The sequence below is a fragment of the Leuresthes tenuis genome, unplaced genomic scaffold, assembly GCF_036924035.1.
Source record: "Leuresthes tenuis unplaced genomic scaffold, fLeuTen1.0.hap1 SCAF_20, whole genome shotgun sequence".
NCBI classification, from domain to species: domain Eukaryota; kingdom Metazoa; phylum Chordata; class Actinopteri; order Atheriniformes; family Atherinopsidae; genus Leuresthes; species Leuresthes tenuis.
Genome location: NW_027325374.1, coordinates 9,021,329 through 9,036,456, shown reverse-complemented (window position 1 = coordinate 9,036,456; position 15,128 = coordinate 9,021,329). Strand labels below are relative to the sequence as shown.

The 15,128-nt window shown below is 39.8% G+C and overlaps 3 protein-coding genes across 3 annotated transcripts; 1 reads left to right on the top strand and 2 right to left on the bottom strand.

The window, feature by feature from the left end:
* Window positions 1–2,376: 2,376 nt before the first annotated feature.
* On the bottom strand, window positions 2,377–7,651 carry mmp21 (matrix metallopeptidase 21). The gene is made up of 7 exons (XM_072373684.1): window positions 7,223–7,651; window positions 6,243–7,143; window positions 4,448–4,587; window positions 4,220–4,361; window positions 3,854–4,111; window positions 3,579–3,751; window positions 2,377–2,793 (listed from the first exon to the last, which is right to left on the bottom strand). The coding sequence occupies exons 1-7, from the start codon at window positions 7,373–7,375 to the stop codon at window positions 2,488–2,490; spliced, it is 2,073 nt and encodes a 690-aa protein (XP_072229785.1). The 5' UTR covers window positions 7,376–7,651; the 3' UTR covers window positions 2,377–2,487.
* A 42-nt stretch (window positions 7,652–7,693) lies between these two features.
* Window positions 7,694–12,239, bottom strand: uros (uroporphyrinogen III synthase). The gene is made up of 10 exons (XM_072373686.1): window positions 12,198–12,239; window positions 11,627–11,701; window positions 11,418–11,501; window positions 11,228–11,324; window positions 11,009–11,083; window positions 9,989–10,063; window positions 9,798–9,881; window positions 9,581–9,666; window positions 9,394–9,492; window positions 7,694–9,293 (listed from the first exon to the last, which is right to left on the bottom strand). Exons 2-10 carry the CDS (start codon window positions 11,687–11,689, stop codon window positions 9,171–9,173), a joined length of 786 nt encoding a protein of 261 aa, XP_072229787.1. The 5' UTR covers window positions 11,690–11,701; window positions 12,198–12,239; the 3' UTR covers window positions 7,694–9,170.
* A 350-nt stretch (window positions 12,240–12,589) lies between these two features.
* Window positions 12,590–15,121, top strand: bccip (BRCA2 and CDKN1A interacting protein). Its single transcript, XM_072373644.1, has 7 exons — window positions 12,590–12,763; window positions 13,078–13,152; window positions 13,246–13,326; window positions 13,431–13,517; window positions 13,626–13,813; window positions 14,185–14,353; window positions 14,583–15,121. The coding sequence occupies exons 1-7, from the start codon at window positions 12,623–12,625 to the stop codon at window positions 14,751–14,753; spliced, it is 912 nt and encodes a 303-aa protein (XP_072229745.1). The 5' UTR covers window positions 12,590–12,622; the 3' UTR covers window positions 14,754–15,121.
* The last annotated feature ends 7 nt before the right edge of the window (window positions 15,122–15,128 follow it).

The following is a 15,128-nucleotide window of genomic DNA, read 5'->3' as shown; positions in this document are numbered from 1 at the left end:
GAACACACTGGGAGTATCCTTGAACTCCGAAGAAGGGACAACAGTGATATTTTTGAAGGGCCAGAGCCCACAGACAAAAATTGTCACATTTAATTGCGACATATGACCTTAACCCCAACCCCCATGCAGCAGTTTGTTGAAATAATCCCCGGAATAAAAGCAAAAACATATTACTGCGAGACTCTTGGTTGAAATAACACTAAAGATTAATTTTCCACATCACTTTGAGACAGACCTGTGTCAACAGCACTGCACGTTATTTTCATGTCTTTAAAGAAATATTGGAAAAATGATATTTGAATGTATGCCATGTGCTCCATGCCAAATATGGGGGGAGGGTATTCAGCTGTTGGGGACTTGCATGTGTGAATAAAAGTCTTCCAGTTGACCTCCAGGATGTAGGCAATGTGTGGAGCTTCACAATAGGATAGGCAAACTGATCAAAAGCCTATTCAGAGTTAGTCTTTCAATAGTATGTGCAGGAATTCAAAGAAATCATCTTATTCTGAATTACCTTGTGTGTTCCAGTGACTGATAACATCCTTTTATGTAGAGTAATAATCTTCATCTCTAAGGTCAGACATGATATCAACTCTGTATACTTAAAGGACTCTCAAAAATATCAAGAACCTCACAAGAAATCACATAATATCATCACAGAAAGAGAGCAAGCACACATCTTCAGCGTCAACATCTGCACACGGGTATTTATTTGTATGCTGTTTATATTCCCTTATAGACTGTGTGAGCAGACTTATCATCTCTTGATATCCCTCTTCTGTAGCTTAACTCACCATGACATTTTGTTCCTTAGCCTGTAATTGATTTCTACTTCAATTTATTAATATTGCCAATGGAGCCCCTGCAGCACGACGCTAGTTATCTGAGTCCCACCAGGAGCTTAATCTCCTAATATGAGCTGAATTAATAAGAGTGTTCAAGTAACATATTGATTACAGAATCAATGCCTGTTTCTGTCCATTGCTCTGAAGTGATTACTGTAAAATATAACAGCTTTAACTTTAAGCAGAGCACCCTAAGTTCCAATAGGGTCTCTTCAGATTGATTATGTGTCTACATTTCTAATCCAACTTCTCAAGGAGAGATTCAAAGAAATGCGTCACTGATTGTTGTTTTTCACCATATCAACTTTGCTTTTGATGAAGTTTACAGCATATTGTTCTCAATCAACTCAAAGGCATTTTGCACAGTGAGAGATGAATCATGAGAGCATGGAGGGGATTTTTGTGGAGTGGGAGTAGTATGGGTTCCATGTCACATGATATTCTTTCATGCCTGCGGTCAGTTATGGATTTGAGTTGGAATTTTAGTCATTCAGTACAGCTATGGTATCAAATAAGCCAATGAGAGTCCACTAGAGCTACCTCTGCATTTTGATCATCATCCTTGAGAGGGTATGGAGATAATATATCTCTCTCTGAAACATACGGCACAATCAAGAAAGAAATTGTGGATTTGTAACATTGAATTTTTTAATATCACTGCAAATAAACAGACATATGCTTTCAATAGGCTTCTCTCTAGGCCTGAATAATTGACAATTTTATGAACACATCCTTGTGTCTAACATGATAAGCATTCCCTGATATTCAATCACCAGCTAAATTATTCAACCCACATGGTTGTTTGTCTAAGAGAATTGCCTATCCTATATTTTTTTCTCTATAAAACATCCTCTTTGCTTTGCAACTGTCATTTATAAGCATTATTTTAAAGAGTGTACTTTAGTAGGTCAAGCTAATGAGTCCTAAACATCCTAAAGAGCACTACATAACATGGCATGTGAAAAATGCAAAGGAAGAGACATTACTTTGAACATTTTAATTGGTGATGAGTGTATCATTTTTGCATACAGTTTTAGTATAAAAAAGGAAAGGAGCTTTATGCAAAGGTTTGGGCACCCCAAGAGATTTGGCTTCTAAGAGATCTTCTACTGAGATCTCTGACCTTAATTAGCTGGTGAGGGCGATGGCTTGTTCAGAGACATCATTAGAAAAGGCAACGTGACACGAGTTTCAAAGCTTTCAAATTATTATGACTCCTCAGACCTTGTTACAACAATCAAGAGCCACGGGGCTCCCCCAAACAGCTGTCTAGTACTCTGGAAATAAGCAGTAGAATACCATAAAAAGGTGAACATATAAACAAGCTTAATGCATTGATGAATGCTCTTAAACACACAGGTGGATTGTTTCTAAATGATCCCTAAATGTTTGTTTGATTAATACAGACGTTTTTATCTTTAATTTTTTCTCAGCTTTTCACAGCCAAACTTCTGCATCACCTTTAGTAAGAATACACATCTCGGTCAAAACATTCTTAAAGTTTATATTTCTTCTTGAAAATGACACAAGACAAACAAAGAAAGAAAAGATAATGGATGTCTGCGAACATATGGAAGCATGCCTACCAACAGGTTAATCAGGAGACTACATCTGTAGATCTATTACATCTGTCTCAGCACCCTCAGCGGGTTAGTTTGAGTGCAGTAGGATGAACATCGCAGATGTCAAACCATTGCTGATCCACCTCCTTGTGTGGTAGCAGGCCATTACGTGGCAGAAAAGGCCGGCGCCAACGACTGCGGCTGCCCACCACTCGCCAGAAATGTGTGCCCTTGAGTAGAAAGATGGCATTGTGGCTGTAGGAGAAGTAGGCAGCATCAATGTTGCCATCTGGATGGTCTCCACTCTCCACTGGAGGGAAAACATCTCTGATGTTTTTGGGAAAGCCTCTTGCCAAACTGTTGGCTTCCACACTGAATGCATACACCTGTTTGAACAGATAGTTGTTTTCTCTCTTAAACAGAATCAGTCTTTTTACAACATGCAAACGAACCACAGAGAAAATGGAGCACTTTTGCCTGCTTCAAAGCACTCTCTCACAATGTTAAGAAACAAATAATTAGCTTGGGTTCTCTCCAAGACTTTACTTATTGTATAGCCACTTGCTCCAGTATTTTTAAATTACAAATCATACATGGCAATATAATATGGAGTGACAGTTGAGCTATGGTGAGTTGTATGTGAATTAAATGGCACCAAATTGGGGAAGAAAAGAAAAAAAATTATCTGTTGCCTCCCTTAGGGTCTTGCTACATTTGCTACAGAGTTGCTTGTTCACAAACTTCCATTCAAGTTCCCACTGAGTACAAAGCACTCAGAAAAGCACAGCATATACATTATGCAAAGCAGCTTTATCAGAAACTCCCTCATGCATGAATGAAATTTCTTGGCCAAATACTTGTCATGTATATCCTTTGTGGTGTGTAGTGCATCGTGGCCTGAAGCCCTGCAATGTTTTACACTTTGCTTACTTAGCAAATCTATTGTATTTAAAAATACATCTTACAGGTCCCTCCCTCCCCCTCCCTCTCTGCTGTGCTTCAGCTCTGCCACCAAAGCCCCTCCTTGCAATGGAGGCTGACACACACACAAACATGCTTGTAAACATTTTAGCTAAAGAAGTAAGGTGACAGTTCCAAAACCTGTTAATATTTCACATCCAGGTTTTGACTCATCAGTTTTGTGTGACAAAGAAAAGTACATTATTCTTACTTGAGTGTCTTTGAAGAAATAGATGTGGGAGTCCCTCCTGTCATAAAAAGCTGTATCAATGGGGCTGGGCACCCCTGGGAAGCCTTTAGAGATTAATCTCGGATATTGATGACCTTCTGAGTCCTGTCTGAAAACTCGATCATTCTCATTATCATACCTCCAGAATTTAGTACCTGTAAAAACAGAAACAACTGTCAACAAACATCTCTTCAGAACCACGTTATGAGAACCACACAATCACTCACTTTTGGATCATTGCATAATTATTTACCTACCTTTGAAAAAGTAAACAACATCTCTTTTTCTGGACCATATGTGTACATATGCATCCACTCCATCTTTGGGAATCCCATGCCAGCCAGTCTGTAATGCAACTGGATCACCATAACGCGTTCTATTATTCCTGTTCTCGTACAACCAGTACCAGCCATCTCTCATGAAGTATGTGTTGAAGCGGATGACCACCTCTCCAAAGGGTGTTTTCTCCTTTCTGATCCAGTCAAATACTGTGTTGAACCGACCTTTACAGCCACCTGTTGTCAAACACATACACATTAGGGGAAAAAGTAGGTTCTATGTCAGTTAATTCCAGAAAGTCTGAAAATTAAGTGTTTCCACTAGATGGTGCAGCAATCATCTACCATAAAGATGTTGTATAGCTTTTCTGTCCGTCCAGTCCATCTCAAAGACTGACTCTTGGGGCAGATAGCTTGGCTGCATTATAGATCCAGGCCTGTAGATGTGGGGTAGCCCCAAAACATGGCCAATTTCATGAACTGCGACCTAATGGACAGGAAATATTAAGAGCTGTTACTAAACTTCTCATTATCCTGCAAAACTACTTCTTTGATCGTCTTTCACATGCTTACTTTGAGGAGGCTGATTCCACTACCGGCATTGGGGCCTGTGAAATGCTCATCATCATCAAAGTGTATGTCACCAAGGAACCAGGCATGGGCAAATTCTTGACCGGTGCCATCGAACTTCTGGTTGCATCCCAGATGCCTCCCTGTGTGAGGGAGAATACTTGGCACAGTGAGCAGGTATAGAGACATACAAAGCTCTATTGTGAAAATACTGCAGATCTCTGCTCTAAGAAACATTGATGACATTGACAATATAGCCGGATCATTACAATCATTTTGCCGACATATTTTGCTTTTTATCCTTGAGTTGTAAAGCTGGAATTTAGTGTGTGCTTGTTTTCATGGAGATTTTGAGAAAGTTACGAAATAAAACACAGGAAAACTTTGGGGGGAAAAAAACTGTTGTAGTCCTGGGAGCTTGACTAAGACAACTGGACTTATTTCTTTTTTTGGTCCTTGAAGGTATTTCACCTCTCATCTGAAAGCTTTCTTCTGACTTCCTTTATTTGCTGACAGACAAGGGAAGCCATTCACCAGAGAGGCCACACTGGGACTTTCTAAGATACACAAGGAAGGACTCCTACTCAGACCCACCAACAAAACAATTCCATCTCATACAACACTGCTAAATTCATCACCTCCATCTTTGCACCTCTGGTAGAAAACACGTTACATCAACTATAAAACTCCATTGATTTAGTAAAGAAAATCCAGCATCTGAAATTGACTCTAGGTGTCTTTTGATGTCACCTCACTTTTCACTTCTGTTCTCAGAGGTTGTGGAGAAACTGTAGTGTATGTAGTGAGGAGTGCACAGACCTTTATGCCGGGGAATCTAAACAACTTCTTCACAAGCGGATGACTCAACGATCCACCTACACCTCAAATAGAAGGGACAATCTGTTGAGGGCAGTAATGTACACATTCTGAACAGGGAAGACAGATGAGCTCAATAGAAGAGTTAAGAAACCCATTTATAAAAAAACTGGAGAAACTAAATTCAAACAAAGGAGATGGCCACAGTTATCACCTAGCGAAGACTTACAATGTAGTTGGTTTCATAACCGTTCACATCATAACCATTTGGTCAGGCAGGTAACAACTCACAGGTGATAATGACCTAAACGACCCACATAATGGTCAGGTGAGTCAGTAACACACATGTGACCTGAACAACTCTCCAATTATGAATGTTCTTTCAACATCTTATATGCTTGAAACTCCTCATCAGCTAGTTAAAACAGAGGTACTTATGGATGAGAGGTGAGCTGTTCTCAAGAACCAAGAAAAGACCAGTTGCATTTATCCAAACTTTACAGATTAACATGACATGGATGACTCAGAATCATCAAACAACATTGTATATCTTATCTTGCAAACAACATGTGTGATGAGGGTCAAATCATTCAACTTTGTCATACTGAAATAAAAGATCAACTTTAGGACAACCTACACAACCAAAATGCTTTGGTCTTGTAAAGGATCATATCCAGCAGTCTAAAGCAGATTATTCTGCAAAGGTGCATTGGTCCAGATTTAGGTGCCTGAACTGTTCCGGGTCTGTTTACATTTGGTTCATAGTTGGTCAAAATGCAGTCAAAGCTAACCCAAACTAACACACATACGCTACTAACACGCTACTGCGACAGTACTCACTAACCTTTCCTTAGTTTCTGCCAAGTGTTCTAAGTGGGGCTACTTTCAAAGTGATAGGTTTGAAAAAACAAGTGTAAAGTCTCGCATTTCCCCCAATTTGCACATAAAGATATGCTGCAATTTGTTATTTTTTTAGGCTTACCCGTGCCAAAGCCCAGCTTGATATCGACATCCTCCAATGGCGACCTTGTATCCTCCACAAATTCCAGTGGCGACACCTCACTCCACATCCTGAAGGCCAGTCTGAAGATGTATCTTTGCTCTTCAATGGTCAACTGACTGCTGTAGCCTTCTCCAATCAGCCTCCACTTCAACGTGTGCTTAGAAAAGGCCATATGACCAGTTTCACTCAAATCTCTCTTCTGCCTGTTTCTTTTTGACACAAGATCAGCAAGTTGACGCTTTCTACGCCGCACTGCTTCACTCTGGCTGCTGCTCACACTATTATTTCCCATTTTACTAACCTCAGGGATGTCATGTGAGCTGTTTAGAGAGGTAATATTCCCAAAGCCGTTTGTAATATTCATGTTTGTGTCATTTGAAATGCCCAGGAGAACACTATCTGTCTCATTGAAATTGAATATATCATCCTCAGAGGAATTAGCAGAGCCACTGATTATGTTGCTTCCTGTGCTGTTGCTATCAGTCTCATTAAAACCATCACTGTGACTGTTCTCACCGCCTGAACCACTATTCTCAGGTGCTACCAAGGTGTTCAGGTCTATCTCCTTGTCAGGGACTCCACATCTTGGTTTGTTCATCACCTCCTTGGTGGCCTCGTCAAACACTCCTGTAACAGGAAGACCTGATACCTTCTGAAACTCTTTAAGCGCTGAAATAAATGCTTGGTTCTCAGTTTGGTTGTTGTTGCCATCTTTATCACCATTTTGGGGAGAAACTCTTGAATGGGGGACAGAGTTTCCCTCCTGAATTGAGGCTTGAAAGTTATCCAGGAAGTCATCACTGAAAAACGTGTCCAATTCCTCTGACTGGATCTGCTCCCAGTTAACTGGCTTGATGAAGCCATATCTAGAGAGAAATAACTTAAACAAGATCCTAAAATTAATCGTCATATGATCACTCTATTAGATGTTAAAGTTTGATAAACTCTTGAAAATTTACCTCTGCTTTGTACTCATCGGTTATAACAGGAGCTTGATGAGAATCAAGCGTCTGCACATCGGAATGATCCCGGTTATGGAAAAGTTTCTCTGCATCAGTTGAGCTAATGTTCGTCAAAAAAAGCAAAAATATCAGCTGGATAAAAGTCAGCATCGTGGCATTAGTTTACTCCCAAGACTTCATACAAGAAGAAGCAGCAGCCCAGCTTTATAGGCAAATCCTGAGTTTATCCACACCCATCTAAAAGGTTGCCCACTTTCCACAAATCTGTGTGAAAAGCAAACACGTCTTTACTGTCAACACAACTGATCAATTTGACTGAACCGAATGGATGTGTTATTCATGCCCCAGTGGTTTTAACTGGGCTGTCACTGACCTGCGGAGGAAGGTAAAACCTTTACTTTTGTGTGGACAATAAAAGTGGTTAAGGACCTTTGCTAACACCTGTTTTGAAAGGCAAGGCAAGACAAGGCAAGGTAAGTTTATTTGTAGAGCACAATTCGTACACAAGGCAATTCAAAGTGCTTTACAGCTACATAAAATCACAAGACAAATAGAATCATTCCAAAAACATAAAAAATAATAATTAATTAATTAAATTAAAAGCGAAGAGTGCAGATGAAATACTTTCAGCTCTGATATGCACAGCTAAATGGAACTGTTTTCAGCCTGGATTTAAACATTGTCAGAGTTGAGGCCTGTCTCACATCTTCTGGAAAACTGTTCCAGATTTTAGAAGCATAAAGCTGAAATACAGTCTCACCTTGTTTAGTCCTGACTCTGGGCACCAGCAGGACATCCTTCCCTGAGGTTCTCAGAGTCCAAGTTGGTTCATATAGCTCTAACATGTCAGAGATGTACTTTGGTGCTAGACCATGAAGAGACTTGTACACAAACAGAACTGTTTTAAAGTCTTTTCTCTGAGTGACAGGAAGTCAGTGCAGAGACCTAAGCACCGGACTAATATGGTCGTATTTCCTGGTTCTAGTCAGGACTCGAGCAGCAGCATTCTGGATGTACTGCAGCCGTCTTACAGCCTGTTTACGGCCAGTGAGCAGGCTGTTACAGTAGTCTAACCTGCTGGAGACAAATGCATGGAATAGTCTTTCTAAGTCTGGTTTAGACACTCTGGTCCAGTCCAGAGTTCAGACTAAACATGGAGAAGCAGCATTTAGCTGTTATGCTGCAAACAAGTGGAACAAACTGCCAGTGGAGATTGATATGGAGATATATGTCTATGCATGAAATCTGCACAGTATCCTTTAACTTATTTCTAACTTGATTATTAGGTTTTAGAGAGAGTCTTAAGGTGACTGATGACACTTTCTCTTTGTTTCTGTGGGCCACAGACAATGATTTCAGTTTTGTCTGAGTTTAGCTGGACAAAATTGTTTTGCATCCACACACTGATCTGTTTGATGCAGTGACACAATGTATCTATGGGCCCGTGTTCTCCTGCCGTCAATGACACATAGTGTCATCTGCATAGTTGTGGTAGGACACATTATAGCTGCGTATTAGCTGGCCTAATGGGAGCACGTACAGATTGAACAATAGGGGTCCCAGGATGGACCCCTGGGGAACCTCACAGGTCATAGCCATTTGGTCTGACACAGTTACCAATTTCAAGAAAATACTTTCTTTTTACAATAAATAACCACTGATAAAATTTTCCATATATCATCACACTGACAGTGTGACTTTATTTTCAAAAGGAAATTAAATTCACCTTAAACAAAAATAAAATTTTGCAACTACAACTTTCTTGATTTTCGTGACACAAATAGCAACATTTTCTCAGTGCAAAACAAGTGCGGTATGTGCCCAACGAATTTGAGATGAGCGGTAAAGTAAGACATACAAATAGCAACAAATGCATACATAATGCAGAATAAACAAAGAGAAATGGAAAAGGTGGGTGGATTTATGACTCAAAGCCTACAGATGGTCACTGTAGAGCCTTGGCTATCGCTGCTGCCAGGTGTTCAGCTGTTGGCTTTTCTGCTGCACAGCTCACACAGAGGCCTTCTGCTGTCATTGCATCTTGTGTAGTCGGCCCTATGGCTGCAAACTGGAAAGAAGGTCAACTGTCAGAGGCACTGGGGATCTGTTAGATGCTTCAGATGCATGCATTACTCAAGTCTTTTTGTGTGATTATGTGGAGACTGTACCTTAATTTGAGTCAGCTGTTCGCCGGACAGCCTCCGTACCACTTCCAAGCAAAACTTTACTCCTGAGGGACTGAAGAAAGCTATGCTTGCTGGAGTTCCCTGTAAATGCATAAACAAATGAACACTTGCTTCATCTGAAAGCCATTTTCAAAGATATAATATGTATCTTCTTTTTTTTTTTTTTTACCTGCTCTTTGTAATAGTTCTTCAAATTTTTCTCAAGATCGGGATGTTCAGCAGTTTGATAGACAGTCAGCGTCTCTAGGGGAACTCCTGGAAACAAAGAAACGGATCCCCACAGTGATAAAGGTAGTGCAATTATTATTTTATAATTAGTGTAACCCCAGAGGGTCTTTTACTACCTTGAGTTTTAATTGTGAGACACAATAGGGGGAAATGCTTACCATTTTCCCTTAAAGCCGTGGGCAAGACTTCTCTTTTAATTGAGCCACAGGGGAAAAAAAGTGGTGGGATATTTGTGTCCTCTCCTGACAAGACAAGAAGTAAGTATAAGGTCATATTAGTATAAGAACAATCATAAACTCTCCATCACATTAAAATGTGAAGAATGAGGGCGTAGAAAGTCCCACCATACGTTCAATGATAACACGTGATAAGACCTCCGCTGTCCCGGTGTCTTCACCCAGCGGGTTTAGACCCAGATTTCGTACTGCATAGGACAAATCACAAGAAGGACAAAGATTAATATGTTTTCAAAAAAAAAATCAGAGTACTGTGCTGTACATCAAAACAGAATGAAATACATTGCATATCATTTACACCACACATTTAATTGAAATTCTAACTAAAATGACATATGAAATTGTCAAATTTTATTTTGAAGTGTGAGGGCAAAAAGCACATTCAATCATATCATTATGAGAATCAGATAATCCAGAATACTCTGTGGACATGGATAACATGGCTGAAAACCGACACATTTTTCAGGAAGAGCCTTCTGAGTGTAATACCACAGCATGGCTTTTTGGTAAGAATCTAAACTGGCTTTCCTGTAGAAAGGACCTGTTACCATCCAAAAATGTTTGGTGCATTATGAAACAAAAAATACCACAGATGTGGCCCCAAACTGTTAATGCAGCTGCAACCTTGCTTCAAGTAAGGAGAGATAGACATTTTACTTTACTTACCACAGCGATTAGTCACCTCAGGCTCTAAACACTTACAGAGAGTTGTTAAAAGAAGAGGTGGTGCAGCACAGCAGTAAGCTTCCCAACTTCCCCTCGCCACTTTTTTAAAATTGTGACCGAGACATGAAATTATCATAGATTTGCTAAGAGGACAAAAATCTGAAGCTGAATTTGTTGCAAATAACAAATCGACCTGGAAAAACACTGACCATTAAGAGGTCGACTGGCACTAAAGAAATGAGGTAAAGCACCTGCTCGTTCTCTAAAAATCAAATCCGTTTGCTGTGTGTTACAAGACGGTGTCACTTGTGTATAGCACCTGGGTGAAGGTAGTCAAATTACTTCACAGATACATGTGAGCGCCAGGTGCCTCACACACTCTGCTACAATTAGAAGTGGTTTACAAAGAAGCACAATGCACAATAAACCTTAAAAAGAAAAATGTGTTGACAGACGTGACAACTCACCTAATGCTGCAGTGGCCTTCCCAACCACATAAATTGATTTTGTGTTCCATTTGTCTTTCGCTGATTTGTTCCATTCTGAAGGAATGAGAATACTCTGTTGGACATAATTCCAAGTCTTAAACTGTACATCAAGAAATGCAATGCACAAACCTAATAATACATTAAACACGTTCTTGTTTCATGAGATATTTCTTATCTCCTCTATGTATATTCTCTCACCTTCTTTGCTTTCTTCTGCTTCTAAACACATCTTCACAGCCTCCACTGCTCGTGGACTAGTAAATATTAGGCCACCATGTTTTTCTGGTTGGAAAAGCTGAAAAAAAAAAGAATAAAAAAAGAAAAAATATATATAAATATGTAAATGAAGGACATATATCAATTAATTTATTGTAACTATGGAGATTACCTTATCTGACAAGGTGTTCAATGACACAAACTTAAAAGACAGCACAGGGATTAGGGTTGCTTTGTGCCCATGTGATACCAGCTCCTTCAGAAACAAAAATAATTATTCAATTTAAATAAGAGCTCTGATGATAACCTGGAAGAATACATGTTTTAACACAGTGTTTTGTTTTTTTTCTTAAATGGTGAATTCAGGGAAATTGCTTTTACCTTAATGTAAGGATCAGGACCAGACTCTCCTTCTCTTGGCTCTTTAAGAAGCAAGACATGCATCTTGGCGATGTCCTTACCACACGGAAAGCGTAGGACAAATATATACAACAGAATAAACAATACGAAGTGAATTAAAGACACTGCTTGTAGGAATTCAGACACATTCAGAAGCTCAAAGCTGCAAAAGCACTGAGGACAGTGTGGGTGGTGGCTCGTTTAGATCAACTACACCCTAAAACTGTCACATGCAACTTGCTGATAACAATGCTGTTGAGTCATGGCTATTGGATTGCTCATGAATTGTAAATAGGACATAGTAATGTCAAACTCTCAGCTGAGCCTGCTTGCATGTAACCACATAGGTAATGTCTTCTTAAATCGGTCAGTTCATGTTTACATTAGCAAGACACCGTGGGTAACAGATTAGCCGCAGTAACCCCCCAATTTAAGGAGACACTCACTGACTTTAAGTGATTAAAATTAATTATTGTGTTTAGCATTGGCAGCGTGACAGTATAAACGACAGAAGAAGGTTAAAAACATGTATCTATGCACAAAATTCAAGTACCTTCAGTTGCTCAAGGAGACGACTTCATCCACAGTCGAGGAGGGATGACCAAAGATTGTATATCTGACTTATTTCCGAAAATGTGTAGATAATACAAAATATATGTAAACTATTTACCTAAAAAATATTAAATAACTGTGCCCTATAATACTAAGAAGTGTTTATCACAGTGGAATAGAGATTTAACATAATATAAATAGCTTTAATCCCCTTTTCATTAGATGGTTTATTCCATTTCCGCATGTGCAATGAGCCGACATTGCGGCTCCCATGGTTACTTCAATAAATGGTTAGCGTCATACGTTGTGAGCCGTAATGGCGGCTCAATAGTTTTAGCTTCTTTCCTCTTTCCTTCCTTTCTTGTTTTTCTGCACTATAACCTTTGCCCCGCCCACTTAGAGGATACACGTGTTTCGTCTTGCAGCATGGCCTCATCTGCGAAGAGGAGAGCTGTCGGTTTGGGTGAAAATCCTGAGGAAAATGAAAACAGTTCCGATGAGAATCCAGAGGACGATGACGATTCCGGGGAGGAGGACAGTGAGGCATCGGAAGATGAAATCAATGAGGTAGTAGAAGAAACATTTGGTAGAACTTGTAATTGGCCTTGTAATCCAGCTAGCTGGCTAACTCAGTTGTTGGCTAACGTTAAGAGGAATTTAGCAAAACATTATTTACTCTTGGAGGTCTGGCGAACCGAAAGGTTGAACACTATGAAATATCCTAAATAACATTACTTCTGTATATTAGCTGTTCACCATTCAAACATACGCTTCGTGAATATGTTTGAATGGTAAACAGTCACTGCATGCTTAGTTTTATGACTAAAATAGTTAGCTTATTCTTTCCTTGTTAACTTTCTTCTTGCTTTAATTACTTTTAGGAGGTCGTAGTTGATTTTGAAGCCCACACCATATCGGGCAACGACTTCAATGGAATAAAAAAACTTTTGCAGCAGGTTTGGGGCAGTATTTTTCTGTTCATATGTTTATGTGCATATGTTGGTTGTCGACGTGGTGTCGCTGATGATGCTTGTCACGCTTGTACACAGCTCTTTCTGAAGGCTCATGTAAATACATCCGAGATGACGGACATCATCATCCAACAGAACCACGTTGGAAGTGTCATCAAGGTGAGTTACTCCTTACTGTAATCTGGTCTCAAATTTCAAAATTCGCTGTTAAGTTTCAGCCTGGTTTATTTTATTTTTTATTTTGCATGTTCACTTTGCTCCAGCAAGCTGAAGTTCCAGAGGACAGTGATGACGATGACCCGGATGAAGTGTTTGGCTTTATCAGTATGCTCAACCTTACAGAAAGAAAGGTAACATCTTGCACAGAAAAAAACAACTGAGGACTGTGCAGTAAGTTGAAAAATGTGAAGGTTCATCGTGTAAACTCTCACGGCATGTCTTTGGGGTGGATTTTGCAGGGCGTGCAGTGTGTGGAGGAGGTCAAGGAGCTGATTGGGGGCCAGTGTGAGAAGAATGCTCCCCATATTGTGACCGAGCAGCTGGAACAGATCTTCAATGACACGAGCAAACCTGTGGGGCTTTTGCTGAGTGAGCGATTCATCAACGTACCTCCACAGATCGCCCTACCTCTACACAAACAGCTCCAGTGAGTTCTACTTTGTCTGCTTATACCCATTTTGATATTTTCTCATTGTGTAGATTGAATATGTATTGTTTTGTGGGAGCCAACAAACATTCCTAGGATAACATATGAGAACAGAGACAATACCACAGGGAGACGCCATGCTATTATGCTTTTTGTATGTTATTACACTGTTACAGACAGCCCAGGTTAATTTGCCACTGTACTTTGCATGGTCTGGCTTCAAAAAAATACTCCCCATAAAGTATTTACATTTTTGGAATATGTTGTATCTTCTGCAGCTTGAGCACAAGAATCGAAAACGTCTTCAAAATCAAATCTTTTTGAAAGCGTGGTGTGCAGGAAAGTGAACTTAATCTAATTATGTATTTTAGGGAAGAAATGGCCGAAGCTCAGAGGACAAATAAGCCCAGTGGGAGGTGCCACTATTGCGTGATGATCAGCAAGACCTGCAAAGAGGCAACCAAGAATATTCCAGCCAGAGGAGGAGCTCCCAAAGACGAGTACTTGTTCATTAACGCAGAGGAGGAATTCTTTTATGAGGTAAAGTCAAATGGATCCAGGCAGAGTCAAATATTTGTACTGAATGTTTAATAAGGTACAGGGCAGTCGTGACTCTTAAGTATCTGGTCAATAAATCTTTGCCTCATCCTTTAATCAAACATGAACTTCAGATGAAAGTTGTTAGCTTCAGCTGCTATTTGAGATGCCAGCCTCAATGTTTACTCTAGGTATTCTATAGTCTTGAGCGTTGTCTGTGCTGTCTCTACAGCAAGCCACCCTGAAGTTCCACTACTCAGTCCAGGAGGAGGCAGACCTTTGTTTGAGTGGCAGATGGTCATTTGACGACGTACCAATGAAGCCTTTCAGGACAGTGATGGTGATACCCGCAGACAGAATGCCTGCTATTATGGACAAATTGAAAGAATTCCTAACTGTGTGAACCATGTATTAACTCGAGGAACCTTTGCAAACGCACCAAGGACCTTCAGTTTGCATTGATAAGTTTATCTAAAAGAAACTGAAGAAACCGTTTTGTACCTATAGCTACAGTAAAGTCCTGCTTTCTTCCTGTGGTAGAGAACCTTTTTTTTAAACTTACTCAAACGGTTGTGATTGGAGCAGGTCCACATTTTCCTTGGTATCGATACTTGCATTTTCATAAGTGCTTAAGAATCAAGTGATTATAAATATGACCTTTAAGAAGTCAATTCTTGGGTTATTTGGCTAAAATGCAATTAAGCTACTTGAATTCCTCAGTTTCTGTATATTTCTTTTCACTGAAGTTATTAAATTATGCCCTTTCACATTTGTAAGT

Bases quoted from the DNA above. Each gene is read 5' to 3' on its own strand.
- mmp21 (XM_072373684.1), bottom strand. From the start codon at position 7,375: ATGCTGACTTTTATCCAGCTGATATTTTTGCTTTTTTTGACGAACATT. The intron at 7,144-7,222 runs GTAAATTTTCAA...ATCTTGTTTAAG, and splicing joins CCGATGAGTACAAAGCAGAG to TTATTTCTCTCTAGATATGG. The intron at 2,794-3,578 runs GTAAGAATAATG...CTGTTCAAACAG, and splicing joins ATTTCTTCAAAGACACTCAA to GTGTATGCATTCAGTGTGGA.
- uros (XM_072373686.1), bottom strand. From the start codon at position 11,689: ATGCATGTCTTGCTTCTTAAAGAGCCAAGAGAAGGAGAGTCTGGTCCT. The intron at 11,325-11,417 runs GTAATCTCCATA...TTTTTTTTTCAG, and splicing joins TGAACACCTTGTCAGATAAG to CTTTTCCAACCAGAAAAACA. The intron at 9,493-9,580 runs GTAAAAAAAAAA...ATGCATTTACAG, and splicing joins AGAACTATTACAAAGAGCAG to GGAACTCCAGCAAGCATAGC.
- bccip (XM_072373644.1), top strand. From the start codon at position 12,623: ATGGCCTCATCTGCGAAGAGGAGAGCTGTCGGTTTGGGTGAAAATCCT. The intron at 13,327-13,430 runs GTGAGTTACTCC...ACTTTGCTCCAG, and splicing joins ACGTTGGAAGTGTCATCAAG to CAAGCTGAAGTTCCAGAGGA. The intron at 14,354-14,582 runs GTAAAGTCAAAT...CTGTCTCTACAG, and splicing joins AGGAGGAATTCTTTTATGAG to CAAGCCACCCTGAAGTTCCA.